The 24,610-nt window shown below is 41.2% G+C and overlaps 1 protein-coding gene across 2 annotated transcripts in view; it reads left to right on the top strand.

The window, feature by feature from the left end:
• USP13 (ubiquitin specific peptidase 13) overlaps positions 1–24,610 on the top strand; it is a 130,957-nt gene that overhangs the window by 48,231 nt on the left and 58,116 nt on the right. For both annotated transcript variants that reach the window (XM_027540338.1, XM_027540340.1), the window contains exons 6-10: positions 2,119–2,303; positions 14,212–14,306; positions 15,383–15,570; positions 21,395–21,466; positions 21,821–21,914. In XM_027540338.1, the coding sequence (XP_027396139.1) occupies positions 2,119–2,303; positions 14,212–14,306; positions 15,383–15,570; positions 21,395–21,466; positions 21,821–21,914 (634 nt within the window). The remainder of the gene's footprint in view (positions 1–2,118; positions 2,304–14,211; positions 14,307–15,382; positions 15,571–21,394; positions 21,467–21,820; positions 21,915–24,610) is intronic.

The following is a 24,610-nucleotide window of genomic DNA, read 5'->3' as shown; positions in this document are numbered from 1 at the left end:
GAAGCATTACTAGGAATGAAACCTAGTGGAGGTGACAGAATTTCAGCTCAGCTATTTCAGATCCTAAGAGATGATGCTGTTAAAGTGCTGCACTCAATGTGTCAGCAAATTTGGAAAACTCAGCAATGGCCACAGGACTGGAAAAAGTCAGTTTTCATTCCAATCCCAAAGAAGGGCAATGCCAAAGTACATTCAAACTACTGTACAATTGTGCTCATCTCACATGCTAGCAAGGTTATCCTCAAAAATCCTTCAAGCTAGGCTTCAGTAGTACGTGAACCAAGGACTTCCAGATGTACAAGCTGGGTTTTGAAGAGACAGAGTAACCAGAGATCAAATTGCCAACATCTGTTGGATCATAGAAAAAAGAAAGAGAATTCCAGAAAAACATCTGCTTCATTGACTTTGCGAAAGCCTTTGACCTTGTGGATCACAACGAACTGTGGAAAATTCTTAAAGAGTTTTTATCTAGGAATAGAGTTCCTATCTAGGAATACCAGACCACCTTACCTGCCTCCTGAGAAATCTGTATGCAGGTCACAAAGCAACAGTTAGAACTGGACATGGAACAATTGACTGGTTCCAAATCGGGAAAGGAGTACATCAAGGAGTATATTGTCATCCTACTTATTTAACTTGTATGCAGAGTACATCGTGCAAAATGCCAGACTGGATGAAGCACAAGCTGGAATCAAGATTGCCGGGAGAAATATCAATAACCTCGGATATGCAGATGACACCACCCTTATGGCAGAAAGTGAAGAGGAACTTAGCCTCTTGAAGAGGGTGAAAGAGGAGGGTGAAAAAGCTGGCTTGAAACAACATTAGACAAACTAAGATCATAGCATCCGGTCCCATTCAGTTAGTTCAGTTCAGTAGCTCAGTCGTGTCCGACTCTTTGCGACCCCATGAATCACAGCACGCCAGGCCTCCCTGTCCGTCACCAACTCCCGGAGTTCACTCAGACTCACGTCCATTGAGTCAGTGATGCCATCTAGCCATCTCATCCTCTGTCGTCCCCTTCTCCTCCTGCCCCCAATCCGTCCCAGCATCAGAGTCTTTTCCAATGAGCCAACTCTTTGCCATTACTTCATGACAAATAGAAGGGGAAAAAGTGGAAACAGTGACATTTTCTTTTCTTGGGCTCCAAAATCTGTGGATGGTGACTGCAGCCATGGAATTAAAAGACACTTGATCCTTGGAAGAAAAGTTATGACAAGCCTACACAGCATATTAAAAAGTAAAGACATCATTTTGCCAACAAATGTCCATATAGTCAAAGCTATAATTGTGTACAGATGTGAGACTTGGGATCATAAAGAAGGCTGAGTGCCAAAGAATTGATGCTTTCGACCTGTGGTGCTGGAGAAGATTCTTCAGTTCTTTGGACTGCAAGAAGACCAACGCTCCTCAAGGAAATTAACCCTGAGTATTCATTGGAAGGACTGATGCTGAAGCTCCAATCTTTGGCCACCTAATGCAAAGAGCTGACTCATTGGAAAAGACCCTGATGCTGGGATTGAAGGCAAAAGGAGAACAGGGGCACAGAGGATGAGATGGTTAGATAACATCACCAACTCAATGAACATGAACTTGAGCAAACTCTGGGAGATAGTGGTGGACAAAGGAGCCTGGCCTGCTACACCCATGAGGTCATAAAGCGTTGGACACGACCTAGAGACTGAATAATAACAACAACAATGAAGTGGATTCCTTTCTACTTAGATTGTCAGTATAGTAGAGTTTTGTTTAAACTAGTAGTGAAGCATTACTACTAGTGGTTGATGCTTTAGAACCTCAGCTGTTTATACACATGGGATCTTTCATAATTTACACTCACTCAGGCTTTACTGTCTCTCATGTAAGGAATTTTAAGGAAATGGCCTCTTTTCCTACCCTCAGGTTCTGTGTCAGTTTTCTAAGGTAGAAGAGCTCTCTTGGAGGACCTGGCCCCGTGTGAGTGCTCCTTCTGTTCTGGAATGGGTCTCTGCTATTCCACTGACCATCTCCTGCGACCCTGCTCCCCCCCAACCTGAGACACCCCTTTTTCTTAGATGTTGGTTTTCTCATCATGCCTTGTGCTGTGGCTGTGCTAACTGTCCTCTGATGACTTCACAGTGGTTGGAAGTGTGCCAGGTGCGACCTTCGGGAGAACCTCTGGTTGAACCTGACCGATGGCTCCGTGCTGTGTGGGAAGTGGTTCTTTGACAGCTCTGGGGGCAACGGGCATGCGTTGGAGCATTACAGAGACACAGGCTACCCTCTCGCTGTGAAACTGGGGACCATCACTCCGGATGGGGCCGGTGAGTGTGCCTTTACCAACTCAGGCACCTGCAGTGGCTCCCTCTTGGTTTAACCAGTGCCTTCATCTCTGGGATTGGAGGCCATAAGCTCGGGACTAAGACAGCCCAGGCGTGAATCCTGATTCTACCTCTTATTAGCTGTGAGATCTTGGGTCAGCCTCCAGTTCCTCATCTTGAGGATAATCATGGTATTTCCCTCATAGATTTGTCAAGGTGCATAATCATTTAGCCCGGTGCCCACAGTAGAGTCTTGGTAAAAGTTTTTTGCTTTTGTATCTTTCTGTATGTTCCTTGGCTAATGGCTCAGCGGGAAAGAATCCACCTGCCAGTGCAGGAGACGCAGGTTCGATTGCTGGGTCAGGAAGATCCCCTGGAGAAGGAAATGGCAACCCACTCCAGTATTCTTGCCTGGGAAATCCCACAGACAGAGGAGTCTGGTGGGCTCCACTCTACAGGGTCACAAAAGAGTTGGACACGACTGAGCGACCAAAAAACAAAGAGGACAGAAGGAGGAATCAGGACTTGTGAAGTAAATGTGCAATATCAAACTCACCATTAGAATAGTAGGGGTTTGAAAGCCTAGAGTCCATTAGGGGGATTAGTGTCATTATGGAGTAGATGGTTGTTCAAGATACGGGGTGTTCAGACCCCTTGACATCAGTGGGCAGTGATTGCGTCCAGTGCAGCAGAGGGTTAGAACTGGTTCCTACTGATCCTTTGTGTGTTCTCACACTGCGTTAGCTTTTAGCCATGTTTGTACAGTTAATTCCTTCCACCATTGGGTGAGGGAACAGAGAACTTATATCAGGACTGATAATGAGAAAATTAAATACAGAGCTGTGGTCATAAGAACCCATCATCTCAGGTCACTGACAGCATTTATGAAGCACCGACCTGGACCCATACTCAGGTCAGTCTTCTCCATCTGTCCAGGTGTTAAGTCTCTTTCTTCTCTGCTTTAAGGTAAGATGATTTTTTTTAGGACAAATATAGACATTTGTCTTTTCTTCTCTGTTATCTTTCTTTGACTGAATTTTGTTTTTTGATGTTGTTTTTAGTTGTGTCTCTTTGCCACCCCATGGACTGTAGTCTGCCAGTTGGATTTGGGGTGACATGGCTCTGTTGAATGGTATACGTGGTAATCATCACAGTCCTTGTAGGGGCTCCAGAGAGAAGGGATCATAACATAGGTATTCTATTGGGTACAACTGTAAGGGGAGGATAATTCAGATGTTTCTACTTTTAGTGCTATTTTAAAGATGCAGGACCTTTTTGAAAAATTGAAGTATAGTTGATTTACAGTGTTCGTTTCGGGTATACAGCAAAGTGATTCGTTTTTTTTCAGATTCTTTTCTATTATAGGTTATTATAATACATTGAATATAGTTTCCTGCGCTATACAGTGGTCCTTATTGCTGATCTATTTTATATATAGTAGATTGTATCTGTTAATCCCAAACTTGTATCTGTTAACCAAAGCAAACTTTGGTAACCATAAATTTGTTTTCTGTGTCTGTGAGTCTGTTTCTGTTTGGAAATAAGTTCGTTTGTATCATCTTTTTAGATCCCATACACAATGATGGGTGATATTTCTCTTTCTCTTTCTGGCCTACTTTACTTGGTATGGTAATCTAGGTCCATCCATGTCGCTGCAGATGGCAGTATTTCATTCTGTTTATGGTGAAGTTATATTATGTAGTGCTTTGAGATTAGTTATTAGAAGTCCAGCTCTCAGAACATCCTGTTCAAGACTAAAATTATTTATGTATGGGACTTTGTTCTAAAATTTCAGTTGAGCTCTGTCTTATTCATCTTTGAGTTCCATACAAAAATCTTATACTAGGCATGGATACTTTGGTTAAATGAACCAACTAGTCTATAAGTATTTAAATAATTGTATTCTATTTAAATATATGCTAATAATAAAGGCAACAAAGGTCCGTCTAGTCAAGGCTATGGTTTTTCCTGTGGTCATGTATGGATGTGAGAGTTGGACTCTGAAGGAGGCTGAGTGCCGAAGAATTGATGCTTTTGAACTGTGGTGTTGGAGAAGACTCTTGAGAGTCCCTTGGACTGCAAGGAGATCCAACCAGTCCATTCTGAAGGAGATCAGCCCTGGGATTTCTTTGGAAGGAATGATGCTAAAGCTGAAACTCCAGTACTTTGGCCACCTCATGCGAAGAGTTGACTCATTGGAAAAGACTCTGATGCTGGGAGGGGTTGGGGGCGGGAGAAGAAGGGGACGACAGAGGATGAGATGGCTGGATGGCATCACTGACTCGATGGACATCTGAGTGAATCTGAGTGAACTCCGGGAGTTGGTGATGGACAGGGAGACCTGGCGTGCTGCTATTCATGGGGTAGCAGAGTCGGACATGACTGAGCGACTGAACTGAACTGAATAAAGGCAAGGATTAATTCTGTTCTCTAAGAATCTTTTCCAGGAGCTTTTTTTTTTTTTTTAAGCATGAAATTTATTTTCAAACTGTGATTTAGAGTTCATCTAAAGTTTCTTTCCTTTAACCTCAGACAGGAAAGTTTTGTATTAGCCGTTTGATAATATGGGAAGCAGATATTCAGTGTAACATATTTAGAAAGCAGAGAAAAATTTAGAGACATAAAAAAACATGGAGTTTTAAAAATAAAAATCGGGAGTAATACCACTCCCTGGACAAACTGCTCTGCTTCTAATAATTTGAGTGTATCCTTTCAGTCTTTTTTCTTTTTTAAAGCCTTGATCAGTTCTCATACAAATACACATACATAGCCTGCATTTTTACAAAAATTGAATCACACTGTGTAAAGTTTTATTCCCTATTTTCTCTATTTAACATTATATTTTCTATGTCATTAAACATTCTTCAGTATCCCCTGTTAGTTCCACAAATCATTTCACTATTCCCCTGTTCCGTTTAGTTCAGTAGCTCAGTTGTGTCTGGCTCTTTGCGACCCCATGGACTGCAGCACACCAGGCTTCCCTGTCCATCACCAAGCTTGCTCAAATTCATGTCCATTGAGTTAGTGATGTCATCCAACCATCTCATCCTCTGTCATCCCCTTCTCCTTCTGCCTTCAATCTTGCCCAGCATCAGGGTCTTTTCCAATGAGTCATCAGATGGCCAAAGTATTGGAGTTTCAGCTTCAGCATCAGTCCTTCCAATAAATGTTCAGGACTGATTTCCTTTAGATTGACTGGTTTGATTTCCTTGCAGTCCAAGGGACTCTCAAGAGTCTTCTCCAACACCACAGTTCAAAAGCATCAATTATTCTTGTTTCCCTGTAAGATGTTACCGTTTTGCTTTTCTGATGAACATCTTTGTATATATGCAAGTCTTTGGGTGTTTGTCTAATGATTTTTTCTTTTAAGGACACATTCCTGTGAACAAAGGGTTGAACCTTTAAATTTAATTTTCAGTTGCCGAGTTTCTCTTTTAAATAACTGTAGTAATTCATACGCCCTCCTGAAATGTATGAGAATACCTATTCCAACAAATCTTTGACAACTTTTCATATTCAAAATATTTTAAAACCTTGGCTAATCTGTTATCTTGTTTTAACTTGCTTTATAGTGAGGCTGAACTTTTTCATAGTATTCTTGGCTATTTGTAGTTCTTTTTCTGAGTTTCTTAGGGCGATTTTCTAGTAGGTGTGGGTGTTTTCCTTACTGGCTTTTAAAAACTTCTTAGCCATTAAGAATATTAACCCATTATCTGCCATTATTAAGTTTTTGTTTTTCTTGTAGGGGAGGGTGAACTTTCAAGATTTTCCTTATCATGTAATTGAGAGTATTTGAATAAATGCTACTTTTCAACCATAGAAAACATAAAACATTGGCAAAAACAATGTGAAACATTCAGCTATGATGAAGGTTCTTGAATTCACTTAGCTGAGAAAATGTTCAGTTTTTGAAAATAGATCAGGATTTGATTCCTGTTTATCTTATGCAGAGTTGGTTTTAATGCAAATAATTATTTTCAGTCTAATTATCATATTAGTTTATTTGTTGTTGCTGTTGCTGTTGTTCAGTCGCCAAGTCGTGTCTATTTGCAACCGTGTGGATTGTAGCACGCCAGGCTTCCCTGTCCTCCACTATCTCCTGAAGTTTGCCCAAGATATTAGTTTATGAGATGTATTAATTCTATTTTTGTACTTTTTAAATCTGTTTAATAGATTGCTAGGTGTAGCTTAATATTTATTTAAAAGCCAAATAAATTAACAAAAATGTGAAGTTTCTTTAAATGTCTGAGAATGGGCTTTGTGGATATTGAGGCCCAGGAGGGCAGGGTTCCTTCTGTCCGGGGCAGGGTGGCTGCCTCCTTACGAAGGTACTTCTGTTGAAAGCCCATCTTCCATACTTGGTAGGCTCACTGAGGAGCTAATTCAACTCACAAGAGCCAGAATCTTAAAGTCAGGGAGTTTATTTTTTAGTTTCTAATGAGAACCACAACTGCTTGTAAGTGGGATGTTTATGTCAACTCGACCAGTACATTCCTTCCCTGTGGGAAGCTGAATTATATTTAGACTATTGCTTAGTGAACATGGAATCCAAGCAGGTTGTGAACTCAGATACTTAATGGTGGTATGATCCAATCATCCTGGTTTCCTTCTCCCCAACAAGGATATACCTGTTCAGTGAGAAACTCCTACTCATCTTGACATCTCAGTCTAGAATTAGTTCTTCCAGGAAGCTGTGATCCCCCAGTCATGGCCATTGTGGTGGCTGGGTAATAAAAGTGGGCCCCCTATCAAATTCCACTCTGGTTCCATGGGTACAGCAGGAAACAAAATAAGAAACAGATCACTGTACAAACAAATGAAGAGCTCTCCTCTGTGGGAGGAGACATTCTTTGGCAGATTGAGGTTGAGGTTGGTGGGAAGGGAATTAAAAAGGTTGGAGGCAGGCAAGGGTGTTTTTTTCTTTCATCATGGAAATTAGTTTACCTAAGAAGAAGCCTCACAGCCTTGGTGATTGCAGAAGGGTCTTCTGAGATGGCCATGGTGAAACAAATCAGTGTCATTTTGGCGGGGAGGGCTCTGAAGAGCCCTGGTACTATAGTCCTTTCTGTCTCAGTGCAGAGAAGAATTCAGTGACAGTAAAGTGGTAGATAAGAAGCGGGTGGGCAAGAACTCCTGTGTCCTGAGAACTTAGTGGGCTGCAGTTTTGTAATCAAAGGAAAAGTAGGGAGGGAGAGAAGACCTTTATCTTTCTTGAATAGATATCATGTTTTCATCATCAGTTCCTCCCCCAGGTAGGGCCAGGAAGCTTACTTGTCCCTGTATGGTCAGGCCAGGATTGTCATATAGAATTTTGGAAAAATGTTTTCAAGTTTTAGTACAATGAGGGTTTTTCATTTTGAAAAGTTACCTTTCCATAAACAATTATTTTTGTGTGTGTGCACAGAACTTGTTCTAGGGATCATTAATTTACTGAGTTCATTGGGTAGGATTTTGGGACTCAGGCCACCGTTGTTTCATTGTTTTGGGGCATGTCCCTTGCTTCCGTTGCATGGGTTTTTTGGTAAGCAAGCCTGATTGGTTTTGTGGTTAAGCAAACCTGCTTTCTTGAATAATCATTAACATATGTGGGTCTCCCATATTTTTTACTTACAATCCTCCGGTGGGACTAACTATTTAATCATCATTTTTGTCCCATCATTCTGTTCCTATCAGTGGCAGCTGTGAAATCACCTATCCCCCTGACTCTGCCCAGCTCAGCAGCATCTCAAGGTGGCTTTTCTTACTTGGTCATCTTCAACCCTGACCTGGGCATCAGTCCAAGGATTTGGAATCAAGGATTGACTACTTCATTTTAGTTTTGACGTGGCTTGTACCCCTCTGTGTGCTTCTTTGCTGCTCCACTGTGGCACTTTGCATAAGACAGCAGACCCTGAACAACAGAGTTGTTGTTCCCTATCATATCTCTAGCATCCAGCAAAGTCCCTCACACATAGTAGGTGTCAGTAAGTATTTGTGGAGTAAACAGATGGAGGAAGACAGACACACCAATACAATTTGTTCCTCTGATTTATCCTTTTTTCTTTTTCTTCGTGTCTCTTTTACTGACATCTCTTTCCTCTTACTTGCTTTCGTTTCCTGACTACAGTCTAGATTCTGTTTGGTCTGGGACTTATGCTGTCTAAGGTGATAGTACACACCTTTGACCTCATTCATTTTGTGTTTGGCTTTCTAGATCAATTGCTGGAGCATTCTCTTGCTTCTCCTCTTTTCCTGTCTGTGGAAGGTACTCTGTGGGCGCAAATATAAACTCATGGTGAAGAGAGACAGTTTGGGTGAACAGATCACACTTACTCTGGAGAGAACCTTTCCTCTGTGGCTTATGACTTGGTGTTTGACCAACAGTTTTGTTTTTTCTCTCCGTTTGAGCTGTGAGAACAGAGCAGTGAAGCCAGCTTCTATGGTTTCATTAGTCTTTCTAAAACACCAGAGCTTCTTGAAGTATATCTTTACCTCTCTCTCCTTCTTTCCTGTGTGGGGATCTGCAGGCAAGATCTGGACTTCTGCCACTTTCTGGGGCTAAGAAAGAGAGCTGAAAGTCACATGAGTAAACCACAGCCAAGAAGACATCTGTGGAGGTCCGTTATACCAAACCAGCATTCGTATAAGACTATTTGAAACAGTAACATTTCAACTTATGAGGGCAGGGGCCTCGCTTAACTTATTTCTTATTGTATCCTCAGTATCCGTACATATTTGGTATTCAGTATTTATTTGTTGACTACAGTGAATGAATGAATGAGTCAGTGAATCCATATGAGTGAACAAGGGTGACCAGTGGTACACTACTTCTAATAGCATACCATCCGATAGAAATATTTGTAATATTTGTAATCTTTGGCAATTAGTTGCAAAACATTTTTTCAATCAAAATATAATAAATTTGGAAAAATATTAATAGAAAAACAAAAAACAAAGAAACCTCATTAGAGATAAGAAATTATTACCACTTTTATATATAATTCCTTACAGATTCTCAGTCTTGGTCTCAGTCTTAGCCTCCATCTTTATAAGTTTTCCTTCATTACTTTTGAAACTTAATACACATACTATTTTATTTATTTTTAAAAAAATTTTATCAAGGTATAGTTGGTTTACAATGTTGTGTTAATTTCTGCTGTTTAGAAGAATTTTTGATTCAGTTGTACATATATGTATATACTTATTCTTTTCCATTATGGTTTATCACTGGTTATTGATTATAGTTTCCTCAGTGCACATACTATTTTCTAATGTGCTCATCACATCAATTCATGCTGGAAATTTTTTTTCCCCTTTAAATATTACCTTTATTTATGAATTCATAAAGGGATTTACGAATATCCATTTATTCATTCATTGACTCATATGGGTCAAGGCTGGGTTGCAGATTGAAGTAAAAGTTACATATAGTAAGTGGAAACTTTTAATATTTTAGGTAATGAATTTTTAAAATATATAGCTCCCTAATCATTACCCTCACTATAAAGAGAGTGAACATTTCCATATCCTCACAAAATTCCTTTGTGATCTTTCTTAGTAAAACTTTTTATTCCTAGGCAGCCAGAGATCTTCTTTCTGTCATTTTAATTCAGTAAATCTTTTCTTAAATCTTTTCTTAAATCTTTTCGCTTCTATGGATCTCTCTACACTCTCCATGGCTTCATTTGTCATTTAACTTGAAACAATGACTAGTTTACTTCTAAAGTAAGTGTAGTTACTTATGAAACTCTGCTTAGGCTATTCCTAGGAGGATCTTGCCTGGAGAATCCCAGGGACGGGGGAGCCTGGTGGGCTGCTGTCTGTGGGGTCACACAGAGTCGGACATGACTGAAGAGACTTAGCAGGAGGATCTTTCTGTGAACTTTCTGTTTCTTAGCTTCTAGTTTTTAAGTCAAGGTTGGAGTTAGGGAGATTAATACTTGTCAGGCTGTGCTTATTTGCTGCAGTAGTTTCTGAGTTAAGACTTGAGTTTGCTAAGCTGAAGATGGAGATAAAGTAAATTTCCTAATGAAAAATGTGTAAGGATTTTCAGTCCCCAAGTCTTCTTCAAACATTTTTTTCTCTGACTACGTGTCACTTATAAATTCTTCATGATTGCCAAGTTTAAGGATCACAGTTCAATTTTAGATTTCTTGTGTGTTACTCACTAAACTGTTTTTGTCATTGGGGTAAGTAACTGTTGTGTCTGACTAAATCATGTCATATTTTGGGAGCAGTTAATGACTGGAGATAGGAAATGTTAATTTCTCACGCAGGCAGGAGGCTAATAGCTTAAGAACCATAGAATTTTATGTGATTTTCACTTATTTCAAAATCCTAGACCAGTGCCAATGGTACATTTCTATCGATGTTGTAATTTTCTCTTCAGGCTCTGATAAGTAGAAGCTTAAAGTCTTTAAGTCTTCAAAACTATCTCACTGTTGTTCAGTCACTCAGTCGTGTCTGACTCTTTGTGACCCCATGGACTACAGCACGCCAGGCTTCCCTGTCCTTCACCATCTTCCAGAGCTTTCTCAAACTCATGTCCATTGAGTTGGTGAGGCCGTCCAACTATCTCGTCATCTGTCATCCTTTTTTCCTCCTGCCTTCAGTCTTTTCCAGCATCAGGGTCTTTTCTAATGAGTCAGCTCTTTGCATCAGGTGGCCAAAGTATTGGAACTTCAGCATCCGTCCTTTCAGTGAATATTCAGGATTGATTTCCTTTAGGATTGACTGGTTGGATCTCCTTACAAGTCCAAGGGACTCTCAAGAGTCTTCTCTAATACCACAGTTCAAAAGAATTAATATTCTTTGATGCTCAGCTTTCTTTATGGTCCAACTCTCACATCCATACATGATTACTGGAAAAACCATAACTTTGACTATAGGAACCTTTGTTGGCCAAGTAATATCTCTGCTTTTTAATATGCTGTCTAGGTTTGCCATAGCTTTCCTTCCAAGGAGCAAGTGTTGTTTAATTTCATGGCTGCAGTCACCATCTGCAGTGATTTTGAAGCTCAAGAAAATAAAGTCTGTCACTGTTTCCATTGTTTCCCCGTGTTTGCCATGAAATGATGGGACCAGATGCCATGATCTTCATTTTTTGAATGTTGAGTTTTAAGCCAGCTTTTTCACTCTTCTCTTTCACTTTCATCGAGTCTCTTTAGTCTCTTTGCTTTCTGCCATAAGGGGGTATCATCTGAATATCTGAGGTTATTATTTCTCCCAGCAATCTTGATTCCAGTTTGTGCTTCATCCAGCCCAGCATTTCGCCTGATGTATTCTGCAAATAAGCAGGGTGACAATATACAGCCTTGAGGTACTCCTTTCCCAATTTGGAACCAGTCTGTTGTTCCATGTCCAGTTCTGTTGCTTCTTGACCGGCATACAGGTTTCTCAGGAGGCAGGTAAAGTGAAAGTGAAAGCTGCTCAGTCGTGTCCGACTCTTTGCGACCCCATGCGCTATACAGTCTATGGAATTCTCCAGGCCAGAATACTGGAGTGGGTATCCTTTCCCTTCTCCAGGGGATCTTCCCAACCCAGGGATTGAACCCAGGTCTCCCACATTGCAGGCGGATTCTTTACCAACTGAGCTATCAGGGAAGCCCTAGGAAGTAGGTCAGGTGATCTGGTATTCCCATCTCTTGAAGAATTTTCCAGTTTGTTGTGATACACACTGTCAAAGGCTTTGGCATAGTCAATGAAGCAGAAGTAGATGTTTTTCTGGAACTCTTTTGCTTTTTCTATGACCCAACGGGTATTGGAAATTTAATCTCTGGTTCCTCTGCCTTATCTAAATCCAGCTTGAACATCTGGAAATTCTCAGTTCATCTACTGTTGAAGCCTTGCTTGGAGAATTTTGAACATTACTTTGCTCTCATGTGAGATGAGTACAGGTGTGCAGTAGTTTGAACATTCTTTGTTAAACTAGAAATTCTCACTAGTTTAAATAATGACCAAATTGAAAGTGCATGGGAAGCGTCGTTTCTACCTTCTAGCTAATATTTGAGTGGTACTTGACTGTCACGTGTTGTAGATTGAAGATATAGTTGATGTAGTTTCAAGTTCAAGGAATTTTATTGTTTTTTTAAATATTTAAACATTTGGGAATTTTTTTTCTTAATTGGCCTTGGGATTTTATCTTTTGTGTTTACTTTTGAGTGCACTGAATTATAATTCTAAATAATTATATTTAGAAAAGAATATAGATGAAGGCTTCTATCCATAAGTTGAAATAGATGCCTAGGGAAGAGGGATAGAAGAGAAAGCTATACAATGTTTAATCTGTTAATAATAGAAAGACTTGACTTTTTTTGGGTGGCAATGGGTTTGGGTCAGAGGGTCCCCGTAGATCCTATATATCACTTTTTTTTTTTTTTCTCCTCCTGGTATTGTTCCAGAGAGCAGGAAACTCCTTGAACAATCTTATCTTTTGTTGCTGTAAAGAATAATATCTTTATATCTATTTTCACATTTTGTTTTTCCAATTTTAGAGTGAAGAAATTGTGGGTTTTTTTGTTTTTATTTTGTTTTTGTTTTTTGGCTGAACCATGTGGGATCCTAGTTCCCCAGCCAGGTATTGAACCTGTGCCCCCTGCATTGGAGGTGCAGAGTCTTAACCACCGGACCATTACCAAAGTCCCAAAATTTTGGTTTGTTTTTTGTCTCTCCCTTCCTGTTAAGGGCCTCGGATGGTGCCTCACTGAGTCTTGGTCTCCTAAGAAATCTGAGTAGAAAGGACGGGGCCAGGAGTCAGACTACCTGGGTTTGGGCCACATGTGGGGTTTGAGACAAAGGATTTAACTTTTCTAAGTCTCGTTTCCTCATGTGCAAAATGGGCCTGAAAACGTTTCCCTCTTCCCTGTTGCACTGCCATGTGAGGACAGGTGAGGCGGTGGTTTGGGTAGCTTTTGAAAGCGCTACACAGTACTTCTCAAACTTTACTGTGTGCGTGGGGATCTCATTAAAATGCAGGTTCTTGTTCAGTATGTCTGGGTGGAGCCCGAGATTCTGCGTTTCTAATGAGCTTTCAGGCATTGCTGTTGCTTTGAAATCATACCCTACCCTTGGAGAAGCTGGGTTCAGTCTGAAGCCTTATGTGGTCAGGTGGGAGATGAGGGTCCTGAGGAGAGAGACAGCCCCCTTCAGCACACAGCTTCCCAACACCAGAGCCCCAGGAGTGGGTTACAGACCAGGCTGTCAACATGCTGATTTCTTGGATCCTGGGCTGGGTGCAGCCTCCTGAGTTACCCCGCTGTACCAGACGCATCATCGTCTTCCATGTGCTGCGGGGTGGGCACGTTTGGGGTGCACTGCAGTCTTCAGAGACCCCTCACCAGCTCTCTGAGGTGTGGACACTGGGGAGGAGGGGACGAGGGGGCAGATGGAGGTGGAAGGTCGTGTGGTGGTAGCTCTGAGACTACGAGGTTTCCATGGGCAGAATTTCGTTTTGTCCTGGACCTCACACCACAGTCCAGCCATTCAGACAGCCCAAGGTCCTGTTTCTCTGTTCTTCACTGGTTCCCCCTGAGGGTGGCAGGCAGTGTCACCGTCTCCTCCTTCCCACTTTCCTCCTCCTGAACTTATAAACATGCCACTGGGATTAGAACAGTTAGTGTTAGGCATTTGCATTTGTCTAGTTTTAAATTATTTTAGCTTTAGACACTGTCTTCTTTTTCTTGTTTCAGAAATCCTTTATAAAATTACTTTCTGAAATGTCAAAAGGATTGATATATAGATATATTTACAAAAATACCCATTGGTTACGCTTATTGTTTATCATCTGTCTTCCCCCCAGTTGAAACTCACGAGTTTTTTGTGTGTTCATTGATGTGTCCCAAGCCCAGTGCATAGGAGGAGGTTGGTGGGTGCATGTTGAATATTGAATAACTTGATTGCAGGTCTCAGTGCTTATTTTCTTTTCACCTTCTAGATGTTTATTCTTTCCAAGAAGAGGAAGCTGTTTTGGACCCTCATTTGGCCAAGCACTTAGCACATTTTGGAATTGACATGCTTCATATGCATGGGGTGAGAAGGATCTCCTTTTGTCTCTATTCCCACCTTACAGGGAAACTGTTTGGTTTATTTATATAATTCCTGTCACATGCATCTTCATTTTATAGGTTTTAGGTTTTAATGTTTGCATTTACTTCTCAAACTTAATTAGCATTTTCTTTTGGTTATCAGTGTACTTAGAGTTTTAAAATTTTATAATGAACATGGCACCTCATCAAGTACCATTTTGTTTTAGTTGGAGTTTACTTGCAAAATTTTTGTCTCCTTTGATGGAGAGCTGCATGAATCTTTTTTTGTTCACTAAAGGCCGAAGGTATGGGGAGATGACCTTTAAAATGATTTGTGACCAAACATCACTTTAATTAATTTCAGGAAGGGAAGGAGAGCTTGTTGGGGGTGTGTGGAAAGAGTAAACCAGTAGATTATTTATTGTTGATGGAAACCCTGTGCCTCATTTTATATTGTGTTTTCAGGCTGGTGTTGTGGCTGTGTAATATTTGACCCTATGAGGAGCAGTTAAATGTGCATGTTTTGCTTTAGCCCAGGCCATCTCCCTTTCCTCACATTCTCCGTCTAATTCCTCTGTCTCACTCATGTCACTTTTTAATTTATTTTCTCTGCTCTTCTTTAAACCTCCCTCCTACGTTGAGCTTCTCCCGAGCCCCGTGGTTTTACTCCACTTTCCTCTCCAATTGTCTTGCTTTTTGTCTGCTGTGTTGTGTTGTATCTGCCTTCTTTTTTATTGATTCCTGTTTGTCTTCTTCCTCCTCCTATCCCCTTTCCCCTTGGTCTTTGTCTCTTTTATTGTTAAATCTTTTAAATGTGGTCATTTATTAAATTATGGAAAGCTATACCTAACATAAAGCTTACTATTTCAACAATTTTTAAGCATACAGTTTTGTGGCACAAAGTCCATTTGCCTTGTGCAACCATCACTATCTCAGTCGCTTTTAATGAGGTTGTTTATTTCTCTGTTTAATTGAGGGGAAAGGCAGAAACCTCTGTTGCTGTTAGAAAGAATTTGTGGGATGTGATCTTGGAATGACAGTCATCGTCAAAGTTGTATTTCTTCACTGATCTTGCCCCAGACAGAGAATGGGCTCCAGGACAACGACATCAAGCCGCGGGTCAGCGAGTGGGAGGTGATCCAGGAGACGGGGACAAAGCTGAAGCCCATGTACGGCCCAGGGTACACAGGGCTCAAGAACCTGGGCAATAGCTGCTATCTCAGCTCTGTGATGCAGGCCATCTTCAGCATCCCAGAATTCCAGAGAGCGTAAGTGTCCCGTGCAGACCTGGGCATACAGACTGCCCCACGTCTCCTCTGTGCCTGCTCAGGCAGTGTGTACCAGGGAAGCCCTTCCTCACCGATGGCAGGACATTTCACGTTTGTGCTGTGACTTCCCACATGAAGGCGGGTGAGAACCCTTGAGGTGTTACAGGGATCACATGAGATAAGGAGAGGTTTGTAAACTGAAAAAGCTCCTACAGGGATTTGTCACATTAATAATGGCTTCTGTTTTTAACCTGGAGAAGGAAATGGCAATTCTCTCCAGTCCTCTTGCCTGGAAAATCCCATGGATGGAGGATCCTGGTAGGCTACAGTCCATGGGATTGCAAAGAGTTGGGCATGACTGAGCCACTTCACTTTCTGCTTTTAAACCTGCAACCTCTATGCCGAAAATACTGTAATCATTAATCTTCACAGCAAACCTGCCTCATCTCTCCCTCTACATGCAGTAGGAGAGGTTCGCCGATTTCTTTGGGCAATGGTGAGTGAGTGGAGTTTCTTAGAGAATTTAGGTTTTTTGCTGCTCAAACTGTGGTTTGTAGATGGTGCTGGTTCTTGGACTGCTGAATATGGACTTGTAATGGGATAGGTATGGCAACTGAGAGTGGGCATTGAGAAATTATAGTAATTTGACTTTGCCATTTTTTATAACTGGCATTTCATTTTTCAAATACAGCTGACCCTTGAACAACTTGAGTCTGAACTGCATAGGTCCACTTATATGTGGATTTTTTTTCAGTAAATACGTATTACAGTACTGTTGGGTTGACCAAAATGTTCATTCGTGTTTTTCTAAACCATCTTATAGAAAAACCCTAATGAACTTTTTGCCAACCCAATACATGATCGGCTGTTGGTTGAAACCATGGTTGTGAAGGAACTGTGAATTCTAAGGATTGACTGTAAAGTTATGCATGGAATTCCAATTGTGCGGAAGGTTGTTGTCTCTAACTCTCGTTGGGGGTTGAAGTCTAATTTATTTTTATTGTATTTTTAAGGATTTCATCTATATGATTTGAAATCAACAAACAAGCTGGCCCTTCACCATAGGTAACTGGGAGGCACTGCTTGAGGGCAGCTCCTAACTATGCCTGTACAGGCTGCCTGCTTCCTCCCTTGGCCAGGGAGGGAAGGGCTGTGTCTCTGGGTGTTGTCTTCCTTAAACTGTGCTTAGCACAGGGAGCCACAGAGACCAGCAGCTGTAGGTCATGGGCAGCTGCTGTCTAAGTTTAGGAAATAATATGTAGTGTTTCCCAGAGCAGGTAGGTTTCGACCTTGGTTCAAGTATGGAAGAGGACACACATGTGCTAAGACAAACTGATGGACAGACAGCACACTAGGAACAGCACAGGGCAATTTTGTACCCACATGGAATTGAATGCTAATGATTTTAATAGTGGTTGTGTGTTTAGTTGAGTTCAACTCTGCGACCCCATGGACTGTAGCCCACCAGGTTCCTCTATCCATGGAGTTCTCCAGGCAAGAATACTGCAATGGGTTGCCATTCCCTCACCCAGGGGATCTTCCTGACCCAGGGATTGAACCCGTATCTTCTGTGTCTCTGGCATTGCAAGTGGATTTTTTTACCATTGAGCCATCAGGGAAGAAGCCCTTAATGGTGATTATTAAAAGTATATCAAATATTCTTTTCCTTCCTCTCTTGATACTTAAAATCTTACCTCTTCTTACTGTTTCTGGCTTTGGAAATTTATGGTCAGCTGTCCATGTCAGGTTTTCATTTTTTCATCCAGCCAATAAAGAGTGGGTTCTGCTCTGCTCAGCAGGGCGCTGGGTGTTGGGGGGTTCAGTGGTAAATAAGACCTGGTGCCCAGCCCCACTTGGGGAAACAGACCTTAAATAAATGTAGACCGTCCCTGATTTAAGATTCTTCAACTTAAACTTGACGATGATGTAAAAGTGCTGTGTATTCAGTAGAAACTGTACTTTGAATTTTGCATTTTGCTTTTGGCTAGTTTTCCTGGGCTAGTGACAGATGGTACGTACTCTTGTGATGTTGGGCAGGCAGCAGCCATAGCTGCTGTACCTGGTCAGGTACAAGACCCTGAGGGTAAACAACCATCACAACCATTTTGTACCCAGATAGCCTTTCTGTTCTGCACTTTCAGTACAGTATTCAGTAAGCTACAGCAGATAATCAACACTTTATTATCAAGTAGCCTTCAAGTAATTAGATGATTTAGCCAACTGTAGCTAATGTAAGTGTTCTGAGCATGTTTAAGGTAGGCTAGATTAAGCTTCAGTGTTTGGTAGGTTAGGCATTATGAATGCATTTTTTTTTATATTTTAAAATAAAATTTTTATTTTATTTTTAAAAATATGAATGAATGTCCATAATACCCTAAAATTTGAAAATTATTGGAAAAGTTTTATTGGAGTACAGTTGATTTGCAATGTTGTATTGGTTTCATGTGTATAGCCAAGTGAATCAGTTATACATATACATATATCCACTTTTTTTTTTTTTAGATTCTTGTTCCATATAGGCCATTACAGAACACTGAGTAGAGTTCCTTGTAAGTGCATTTTCAGTTTATATCATCAATTTATGATGGGTTTATTGGAATGTAACTCTGTCCTTTATTGAGGAGTATCTCTAATTGTAAGAACAACTGCATGATTTTAAATATGCTACACCCCATGAAGAAAAAGGAAAGGAGGTGGTAAGGGAGGATTTCTTTGAAGAAACAACACACAAAGGGATACTCACTTTGACTGCTGTGCAGGAGGAGTGGAGACAGGGTTTTGGAGAAAAGGAGGAGCAAGCTTGAAGCTCTGAGATGGGAAAGCCTTTTCAAACGTATGCATTGTGCATCATATGATTTTTATAAATTCTTACCCATGTCTCATACTTGTATTATCATTTGATTTGGGAATAATGTAGCTTCATCTTATCTGTCTTATGCGCCAAGATTTTTTTTTTTAACTATTGAAGAAAAGTTCTTATGGTAGGTGTTGTATAATTATTATTTCTTTTAAACTCGAATGAAAGAAACTTGTATTCTTTTGTCACAAAGCACAACATTTTTTAGTGCTTTACTGTCTATCGTTTTTGAAAATATTTTCCACACATCAAAGTTTGATAAATAATCTTCTGAATTTTTCTTCAATGAAAAGAACATACCTCAAGTCTGTATTTTGGATTTAAGAGTTGAATCTCTTACCTAGTCTTGTTTCAAGTGTTTTAGAATTTTGTAGTATCTAATATCTTATATTTTATTTCCTAAACATTTGTTGTATATATTAGAAAATGAGCAACTTACTATTCTTACTTGTCTTTTGGTTCTTTAACAAATATCACTGGGTTGAAAGGCTCGCTCGTCAAACTCCCTTTTTCCCAGCAGGACTAACTCAGTGGAGCGGTCTCTCCATTTTGTAAGTAGAAAGAGTGACTCACAGAGAGATTAAATGACTTACACACAACCGCAGTATAATTTGGGAACATCAGCTGGACTCCTTGATACCCTGTGTGCCACCTGAACCTAGTTTACATTTCAAAGTAATTCTGATGAACAAATCTAAATAAACTGGTGTACAAATTGAATGACCACAAGGGTGGATTTTTAGATAGCACACATGTTTTTTGTTTTGAAAACCACTAGATTACAAATTGAAGATATAAGTACTTTAAAAATTATCCAACATTACTGCTGTCTTTTAATTTTGTTGTAATAGAAGATATTCCTAGTTGATGAGAAAAAGAATATAAATTTGTAGCAAAATGGACTTTTCAGAAATCAAAGATTTATCCCTTTAAACGTTATTCTTCTCCATCAGCCTTGACAGAAAGCCTAAACTTTTCACTAATGTTTATCTTACCAGTTTTTTTTTTTTTTTTTTTCGGTCTTGTTAGGTTTTGAGGTATGATAAAGACCAGATTTTAAGATAGCTAATATTGATAATGTATATCAAGTTGTATATTAAGAATTCTCTCTTACACTGAATATAGTTTGGTTCCAAAGTTTGGTTTATGTATTATTGGTTTTTGGTCCTTTGAACATTTCTAGATGGAAGTATTGTCCTAGTGATGTAACCAGAAGCCATTTGAATGGGACTTTTCCAGAGATGTGGTGCTCTGTTAATTCTCATGTTGATATATAACCTGGGACACAAATTCTGAGTTTGTTGCCAGCAGTTGCCTGGAAGTTTCTAGTAGCTGAAGGATCTAATTAGAGATTATTACCAACTACAGTGTATTATGGTTCTCTGCCAAGGCTTTACTGCAATAATGCCTATTCTCTTGGGTTATTTAGTACTCAGTTATGGAAATTGGTTATGTGATTATGATATGAATATATTCATTCAACAAATATTTATTGAGTGCCTTTTATATGTTAGATGTGGTTCTAGTGGTAGAGATGTAGTAATTTAGATAAAGTCTCTGCCTTCATGGAGATTATATTCTAGTATGTAATCTCTAGAAGGATAATAAACAAGAACATAAATTATATACTTGCAAATAGTGATACATGCCAGGAAGAAAGTTAGCCAGGGTCAGGTGTAGGGAACTCGAAATGGTAGGGAGATGGAGAGGTGGCTTTTAATCAGACCTGCAAAAGAACAATGATCTTTAGAGAGAGTGTTCCAGGAAAGAGACGACAGGATGGCATGACTCTGAAGCAGGAGCGAGCTTGGTATGCCCTGGGCAGCAAAAAGGGGAAGTGGCTGGGGTGTTGTGGTGTAGGGAGAAAGGAGTGGGAATGAGGTCAGAGAAGTAGGCAGGGCAGATGCAGGAAGGGGCAGGAAAAGAAATCTGTTTCTGGATTCTTCTTTCTAAAACTTCCAGGCTCAGAGAACCTAAGCTTCAAGAGGGGAAGGTAAAGACCACAAAGCAGGGAGTATGAGATAGGAAATGAACTTAAGAAGTGAAAGGAATGATTGTGGGTTGAGATGAGAGATGGATGGTTACAGTTAGATTGCTGTGTCACATAAACTGGTCAGAAAGAGGGCTTGCGGATGGGGCAGGTACAGCCAGCAGCATGGTTCTGGGCACGGCTTGGGAGCCAGGCTGCCTAGGTCCACTCTGGGCTTCATCACTCCCTCCTGGGTGGTTTTGGAAGCTACCTAATGAATTTGCATCTTGATTTCTCATCTCTCAAAGTGGGTGATGACAATGATCCCTTCCTCATACGGTTGTAAATGAAGACTTAGGCAGTATAGGAAACTCTCCAGACATGGTAGTTGTTACTGATGTCATTATTCATTTTGACATGACCAGAACAATTCCTTACCTTACCTTTCGGTTTTGAGAAGGTAGTTGCGATGGCCTAACCCAGTGCTGCTTGACTCTGGCTGCATGTTGGAATCACTGGGAAACTTGTAAAAGATTCCAAATCTGAGAGGATTTTAACTCATGCCTGGGGTTAAGGCCTATTGATAGAAGCATAAACATTTTCAACTTCAGTGTGTGTGTGTGTGTGTGTGTGTGTGTGTGCGTGTGTGCTCAGTTGTGTCTGACTCTTGCGACCCCACGGACTGTAGCCCACCAAGCTCCTCTGTCCATGGGATTTCCCAGGCAAGAATACTGGAGTGGGTTGCCATTTTCCTCCTCCAGGGGATCTTCCCAACCCAGGGCTTGAACCTGGATTCTTTTACCACTGAGTCACCTGGGAAAGCTGCATAGGGAGGCCCATAAATGTGTCTGCAGAGGTGGGAGCTCAGGGAAAAATTCTGATTTAGTTTTGACAGAAAGGCAAGAAGGTCTTGGCTAGGATGATGGCTGATTTTGGTTCTGTTCATCTCTCAGTTCCTATGTTTTGACTGTTGCTTCTCGTTGCTTCTCATTTTCTAGGTATGTAGGAAATCTTCCAAGAATATTTGACTACTCTCCTTTAGATCCAACACAAGATTTCAACACACAGATGTAAGTGACCTGCTGTAGTTTTTAAGAAAAGTTTATCTGAAATAGTGCTCAGAGTGGTTATCTCTGGGTTGCAGAATTAAAAACGATTCTTTGCTTTACTGTCTGTATTGTTTAAAAGTATTCCAAAATAAGCATGTGTTGCTTTTGTAAAAAGGAAGAAATTAGTAAAATGATAAAGTACTGAGAATTTGAAAATGGAATCAGTATCAAGCAGAATCAAGTAAGTTATTTGTGAGTAATTGAGATACAGTGTTTCACTAAAAGCAGCTGTAGTTACTGAAATTTGTAGATAATTTTGGCATCTCTGAGGGGAAGCAACAATGACCTTTTTGTCTCTTTCTTCCTCCTGTCCAGGACTAAGTTAGGACATGGCCTTCTCTCAGGCCAGTATTCAAAACCTCCCGTGAAGTCTGAGCTCATTGAACAGGTGATGAAGGAGGAACACAAGGTATGTGTCTGGGTGTCTGCCACGTTGACTCAGAGGAAAGAAGGACCTCCCTAGTGACAACGTGGACTACTTATGATTTGGTGAATGGTGGCTGTAAATTTCTTGAGCTGTCAACATAGCTTTTTCATTTTAGGGTCTAGGGTGTCTATCTGCTCTTAAAAGTTGTGATAAGGAATGGCCACAAGGTTGTGGTTTCTAGTGACATTTGCTTCATGGATTATATGTGATTGTCATCATTACTGGTCTTTAGAAATAATATTCTTCATAACATAGAGCTGGAATGGAAGGAATAAATGTATAAAAATACAAACATTTTCCCCCTCGTTATCCCTGTCTTGGTGCTTCTAGTATTTGTCTTCTCCTAAGCCGCAGCTTTGTTTCCTAGGGTTTCTCAGAAGGTTGTCTGTTAAAACACAACACACATATTCCTATCCCCCACCCCCACCTCCTAGCAGAGGATTCTGAATTTCTGGGGAGGGCTGGGCAGTCCTCATTTTTGGTAGGCTGCTGGGGGTTTGAAAGCATACTTTGGTAAAAAAGAAACTGAGTTGGCCATTCAGTCACTATTAATTGACTGACTGAAAGGTGTGCTTCATCTCCTAATTATCAGACTCACATTTCCCTATGTCTGCGGGTTGGGCTACTGACCCCTCTCTGGGCTGCTCTGTTAATGCAACTCCGAGGGTATCACTTGCAGCCTGGCCTTTTGGAGTGATGCAGTGGCTTTGGAATTGTGCAGGGCACAGCTTACACAGCTGTATTTGGGGGTCTAGGTTCTCACAGCTGCGGATGTCCTGAGTGGAATGCAGGCCCCGCTTCCCCATCCCTCTTGCTCTGCCTCCAGGCTACCTTGTCTTGACTTAGTGGCAAGTTCTTTCAGTTCTGTTTTTCATGTGTGTGATCTCTGTGCTCCCATCTTAACATCAATCAGCCTTGACTAATGCCTGCGGACTGAGAGCAAGAAGTGAAAGTGAATAGTCCTTTTTCAGAATGTAGCCAATTAGTTGCGGAAGTAGAGCAAACAGGAGAAGAGATATTAGGCAGGGAAAATATAGAGGCAGTGTTTGGGGGTGGGGAGAGGGAATTAGGTTGTGAGGAGGGTGGAGAGGGATGTAGGCATTCTGGGGCTCAGGCCAAGAGATCAGAGTATTGTGGGGCAGGAAGTCCTCTGTTGCATTGTTACCCAGCCTTGTAGCAAGGAGTCCCTTATCCACCAGGGACTGGAAGAGCCTTCCTTGATTGGAATGGAGTTGGAGTGGTTTGGGTGCAGGGCTGGGCTTTCAGGTTATCCGGGCTTCTACCTCTGAGCTCCTGTGTAACTTTGAAGAGGTGATGGTGAAAACACTTGGTCCAAAGTTTTGTGTTATTTATTTATGCGATGCTGGGTCTTTGCTGCTGTTTGAGGGCTTTCTCTAGTTATATCAAGCGGGAGCTACTTTTCAGTGCATGGGCTTCTCATTGCGGTGGCTTCTCTTGTTGCGGAGCGTGGGCTCCAGGTATGCGGGCGTCAGTAATTGCGCCTTCCGGGCTCTAGAGCATGAGTTCAGTAGTAGTGGCGGATGGGTTTAGTTGCCCTGAAGCATGTGGGATCTTCCTTGACCAGGGATCAAACCCATGTCCCCTGCATTGGCAGGTGAATTCTTAACTATTGAGTCATCAGGAAAGTCCCCAAAATGTTTTGATCACATTTATCCTGGGTTTTCATCCAGGCTGTCACTTCTTGGGGCAGAGTCTATCTTTCGTGGTGGAGGAGATGGAGACTTGGTTGGGCCTCGGGGGCCTGGCTTCCTCTACTGACTCTGCAAAGATCTGGAGACAGGGTGGCGGTGGGGGGAAAATCCTGTAACCTTTCAATCTCAGCTGTCAAATGGCATTGGTCTTGCTGGTGGTTGTGAATATTTCAAGTGTGAAGGGGCCCCTCTCTAATGTAAATAAAATCTGTGTACGTTACAGGACTGTTGTGTTTTTGGAATCTCCTCATTTGAGAAAATGTAAAATGAAAACTGACCAATTTAGCAATGTTTGGAAGGAAAATTTACTTTTGTTAACATCACAATATCCTTTTGTGATACTAGAAAAAAGTAAATAGTTCTTATATAAGGCATATTCTTTATTTAGTCTGTGAACAGCTGGGGACCCTCGTCTCCTCCTCACCTTGGATTAGTGTGGGAGTTACGTGACCTTCAGGGATCTGAGGCTTGCAGGCAGGAACCCCTGCCCTGTCTGGCTCAGGGTGTGCAACCTGGCAGCCCTTGGGCCATGTCTGTTCTGCAGGTGTGTTTTGCTGGGCCCTCCCACAGAATCTGAATTTCCAGTTTCTCTTAAACATTCAGAACCTCTGGCAGTCCTTGGCCCCTGACAGCAGTTGGCTGGAGCTAAGTAGCAGCCCTCCCACCACATAGGACACGCAGTCCCCAGCTGGCTCCAGTCCCCTTGTGGTTTGTGACCTGATTGGTACGCTGGGTATTTGGGTGTGACCCTTGGTCTAGATGATTTATAAAGTTCTTCCCCTCACTACCACCCGCACCCCTGAGGTGCCAGGATCAATTAGAGTCCCTTTGACATTCAGAATAAGCTTGAATTGACCTCATGATTTTCTTTGTGGCCCCAGAGGTGTCAGTTTCAAGCTATTACGTGAACAGACAAGTAATTCATTGTAAGATCTCCACTGCTCTTGACAGTGGAGGGAATTACTT

Source organism: Bos indicus x Bos taurus, chromosome 1, assembly GCF_003369695.1.
Source record: "Bos indicus x Bos taurus breed Angus x Brahman F1 hybrid chromosome 1, Bos_hybrid_MaternalHap_v2.0, whole genome shotgun sequence".
Taxonomy (NCBI): Eukaryota; Metazoa; Chordata; class Mammalia; order Artiodactyla; family Bovidae; genus Bos; species Bos indicus x Bos taurus.
The sequence above is the reverse complement of the archived record's forward strand: the minus strand, read 5'-3'. Positions and strand labels throughout refer to the sequence as shown.